This window comes from Olea europaea, chromosome 1 (genome assembly GCF_002742605.1).
Source record: "Olea europaea var. sylvestris chromosome 1, O_europaea_v1, whole genome shotgun sequence".
Classification (NCBI taxonomy): Eukaryota; Viridiplantae; Streptophyta; class Magnoliopsida; order Lamiales; family Oleaceae; genus Olea; species Olea europaea.
The window spans coordinates 34,073,045-34,076,929 of record NC_036237.1 but is presented as its reverse complement, the minus strand read 5'-3'; the positions used below and the strand labels follow the sequence as shown (position 1 = coordinate 34,076,929).

The 3,885-nt window shown below is 33.3% G+C and overlaps 2 protein-coding genes and 1 non-coding gene across 4 annotated transcripts in view; 1 reads left to right on the top strand and 2 right to left on the bottom strand.

Annotated features, from left to right (window-relative positions):
* Window positions 1-1,143, top strand: part of LOC111402279 (transducin beta-like protein 2) — an 8,043-nt gene extending 6,900 nt beyond the window's left edge. For both annotated transcript variants that reach the window (XM_023030457.1, XM_023030465.1), the window contains one exon: window positions 659-1,143. In XM_023030457.1, the coding sequence (XP_022886225.1) occupies window positions 659-744 (86 nt within the window). In that variant the 3' untranslated portion in view covers window positions 745-1,143. The remainder of the gene's footprint in view (window positions 1-658) is intronic.
* Window positions 1,144-2,039: 896 nt separating this feature from the next.
* Window positions 2,040-2,112, bottom strand: TRNAK-CUU. The gene has a single exon. It is a non-coding gene; the product is annotated as a tRNA-Lys (tRNA).
* An 889-nt stretch (window positions 2,113-3,001) lies between these two features.
* The window catches only part of LOC111402256 (ATP-dependent DNA helicase 2 subunit KU80), a 6,385-nt gene continuing 5,501 nt past the window's right edge, over window positions 3,002-3,885 (bottom strand). The window contains exons 11-12 of the mRNA XM_023030427.1: window positions 3,585-3,715; window positions 3,002-3,462 (exon numbers count right to left, since the gene is read on the bottom strand). Coding sequence (XP_022886195.1) covers window positions 3,399-3,462; window positions 3,585-3,715 — 195 coding nt within the window. The 3' untranslated portion in view covers window positions 3,002-3,398. The remainder of the gene's footprint in view (window positions 3,463-3,584; window positions 3,716-3,885) is intronic.

Below are 3,885 nucleotides of genomic sequence, written 5' to 3'. Positions count from 1 at the left end.
CGCCGCCCCCCCCCCCCCCCCCCCCCCTTCTTCTTGTGTTCGGGGAGCAAGTGCATTTGTTCCTTGTTGAATGAAACAGGCAAATGCAGAGTTAATTGTTCCCATGGTCACTGAACTTAGGTCTATGTTTTTTATTGGTCACTGAAGTTTAAAATGTCGAATTTTGGTCACTGAACTTAGATTCATGTTTTCGATTGCTCATTGAAGCTTAAAATGTCAATTTTTGACCACTGAACTTTGAAAAATGTTTTACATTACTCACTTTGAAAATGCTGTACATTACTCACTGTATACTAAATATTTTTCAACGTTCAACAGTTATACTAGTGAGTAACGTACGATATATTTTAAAGTTCAGTAGTTAAAACTAGACATTTTAAATTTCATTGAGCAATCTAAAATATGGACCTAAGTTCAGCGAGCAATCAAAGACATTGACCTAAGTTCAGTGACTAAAACTCGACATTTTAAACTTTAGTGACCAATGGATGTAAGTTCAGTGACCATTGAAACAATTAACTTGGCAAATGCAGGTGCCAAGCATCAGTCATAAAAAGTAGTCTAACAAATTCAACATTCGGCTACTTGTATTTGTATACCGCTCTGAAGTATCTACTTGCATCCAAACTTGCTAACGATTCACACGTTCTTTGAACAGAAAATAGGCAATCGTCAATTTTAGCCACGGCCAGCATTGACAAGAAAGTAAAGCTGTGGGCAGCACCTCCGCTTCATCCCTCATAAGAAAAATTACAATTGCACTGCAGTGAACCATGGCTTGGAAGGAAGAGTGTCTCCAACATATGATAGCCTCATAGTTTTTTTGAACCCAACACATGTTACAAGCTTAACCTTCAGTCGTTTCTAACAAGAATTGTGTTGTGCGAGGATGTGGTCGGAAGAGGGCTTTTTCTTGAATACCATTACATTTTGTTTTAGTAAATTTTATATGTAGCTTGGCAATTGGCGTGATCTTTTCTTAATTCTTGAGTGCAGATGATTTGATTACATGACAGTGTCATGTCATTGCAACATGTCACTAGCTTGAACCGGGTCCAAGTTTAATAATTTGCCACCGTGAAACTTTGTCAAATCTTGGAATATGAATCTTAATACAGGTTTCGATTGCCAGATTTTATACTTCTTGGTTGGGTTAAAATTAGCAGTTGAAAATTGCATGTGCTCTGTGTGTGTGTGTGTGTTTATAAATTTGCCTGGAATGTGAGAAATGTAGGACTTGTCGAGCTTGGAACGCAACTGTCGAGCTAACACTTCCAAATATCTTAGTATATTTGATTGAATTCTCATTAAATTGCTAAATATTGTTCTTCTCGTATAAACAAATATTCCTAAAATTTAAGAGGAAATTTCACAAAATTTCCATTTTTACTTAATCATTTGCAAAAATGTCTAATTTGGAAGAATTTAGACCAAAATACCCTTATTAACAATTTACAATTTCACACTGAGACAAAAAATGGACATTTTTACAATATTGTTATTGGCCAATAAAATTGACACATAACCTACCATATTTATTTCAAAAGGTATACATGTCATATCACAATAAATGCTATGTTTTTCATTAATTCAGAAATGTCGAGAACGGCATTTTTAAATGTAGAGAAATGTTATGTTCAAAATGAATGTCATTCTAGACAAATGAAACGGTGTTTAAATGTCGAGAATGACATATAAAATGTCGAGAAACATTATTTTAATGTAACTTCTCATAGAAATTATTTCTCAAAATTCGTGACAAATTGATTAAAAAAAAATCAAATGTCAAGAATATCATTTCAAAATGTAGCTTTTCATTGAGCATAATAGACAAATTGACACTAAATTTAAATGAGTAGACACTTTTCAACTCATACTCTTAAATTGGACATTCTTAAAAATGCCCCAATTAATATTAGCGTCTCGTGAAAGTTGAAACAGGAAACGAAAAGCTGTGGAATGAAATTGAAGCAGGTAAATCGGTACTGGTAGACTGGAAGAGGTCCAAAAAAAGGCAGAAAAGGTAAAATAAGCAAAAACGCCCACCGTGGGGTTCGAACCCACGACCACAAGGTTAAGAGCCTTGCGCTCTACCGACTGAGCTAGACGGGCTTTCTGTTGACAGTTTAACATAATTAAATTAACTACATTTTTCCCGGTTTTGACTCCCTTTTTTCATATACACAATTCAATAGATCCAAAAATATTTCTATTTATTTAGAACAAACTATCTGTAAACGCTTTCCAAATATGTTATAAAAATTGACACATTTGGTAAATTGAAATGTAATTCCCCTTTTTTATTATTTTTTTATGTTATACCGACAAATTTGGGGTATTGTCAATAAGATGAGACTCATCATCCCACCATCTATAGGTATTTTTTTCCTCATCTTCTAATTCGAAACTTAATCTCAAGATTTTACTAATGTCAAATATCGTGTTAGGTTAAAGCTTAAAAATTCACCTTATAAAACAGTTTAATTTTTAAATTCAGTAAACATTTAACTGGTCAAGTTGAAAACAAACATATTACTTTAGGCCCCATTTGCTATACATTAATGTAAAAATAAGAATAAAAAATATAACCGTTACGAACCCCACACAAGAGATAAAAATTCAAATTGAATAACTTAATGTGATGGATAACGATCATATTTTTATTAGTAATGGAAGATATAATTTTAAAACAAGAGATAAAAATCTATTTTTTCATTTTAATGAGTAAAGAATGAAAAATAAACGGGTACTTGGATTGATAGTAATGGAAGATATAATTTTAAAACAAGCAATATTTTTCACTTATGAGTAAAAAAAAGTAACCTGTCTTTAACATAATTTAAAACAAAACTTGATATTAACTTTTATTTATTTTAAAGCTTAGGCAAACATGTTGAAATCTTAATTCATTGCATACACATTGGTGGTTTTTTTTTTTTTTTTTTGAATAACAGGTATGGGAATCAAGCGGTTGGGGAGAATATTCCACCTAACTCATGGCTAGTAAATGAAGTGTTCATAGATAATCTGGCTTATTTACATCTATCTACCTTTGATGGTTCTGAAGAGTACGACTTTTTGTCTTTGAAATCCTAAGAGAAACTAGGATTAGAAGAAAATGTTGCTTGGTTTCTTCCAGGCAACTGCATTACACAATTTACATAGCACTGCAAGTCTACACCTCCAAGAATTAAAACAGACACTCTTTGAAAGAGTAGGCTTGAAAAATCTGTGCAACTTTTAAGACCGAAAAATTTTCTAATCCTTTGTCTGACGTGATTCTTGTTGAACTTTTAAGTATCAAAGATTGGAGTACAGAATACATCATCAAAACGTCTGAGTGCATTTCTCGTCCGCATGTCAAAACTAGAGGCCACCAGGCTACAGAGTCAATTCTTTCAATTCTCGGCCTTTGGCTCCCTTTTAACAATAAAGCTTTTGGCATCCTCCTCAGAAATTTCACTATTTGGATAGAAAGGATATATGTACCAAGAATAAGCATTTTGATAAAAGCATGAGGTGAAAATAAGTAAAAGTTGAATGGAATGAAGAATTGCATGACAAAATTTGTAACAAGAACAGACCTGTCAGGGGCTTCTTTCTTGCTTATCAGTGTAATTTCATGTGATGCAAGATATTCACCGAAGCTTTTGAGGTCTTTCTCTTGGCAGAATTTGACGAGATGGTGCAGAAAATCATTGAACTGTTTGGGTTCCTGTTCAAGGAAGAATGTCAAATATTTGGCAGCTGTTTCAACGTTGATTGGAAAAAGAGTCAACATACTTGTACACTACAAGTTCAGAACGCATATTTCTCGTGCAAATTTTTATTTTTATTTTTATTTTTATTTTTTATTTTTTTTGGCGGGGGTGGGGGGGTGGGGGG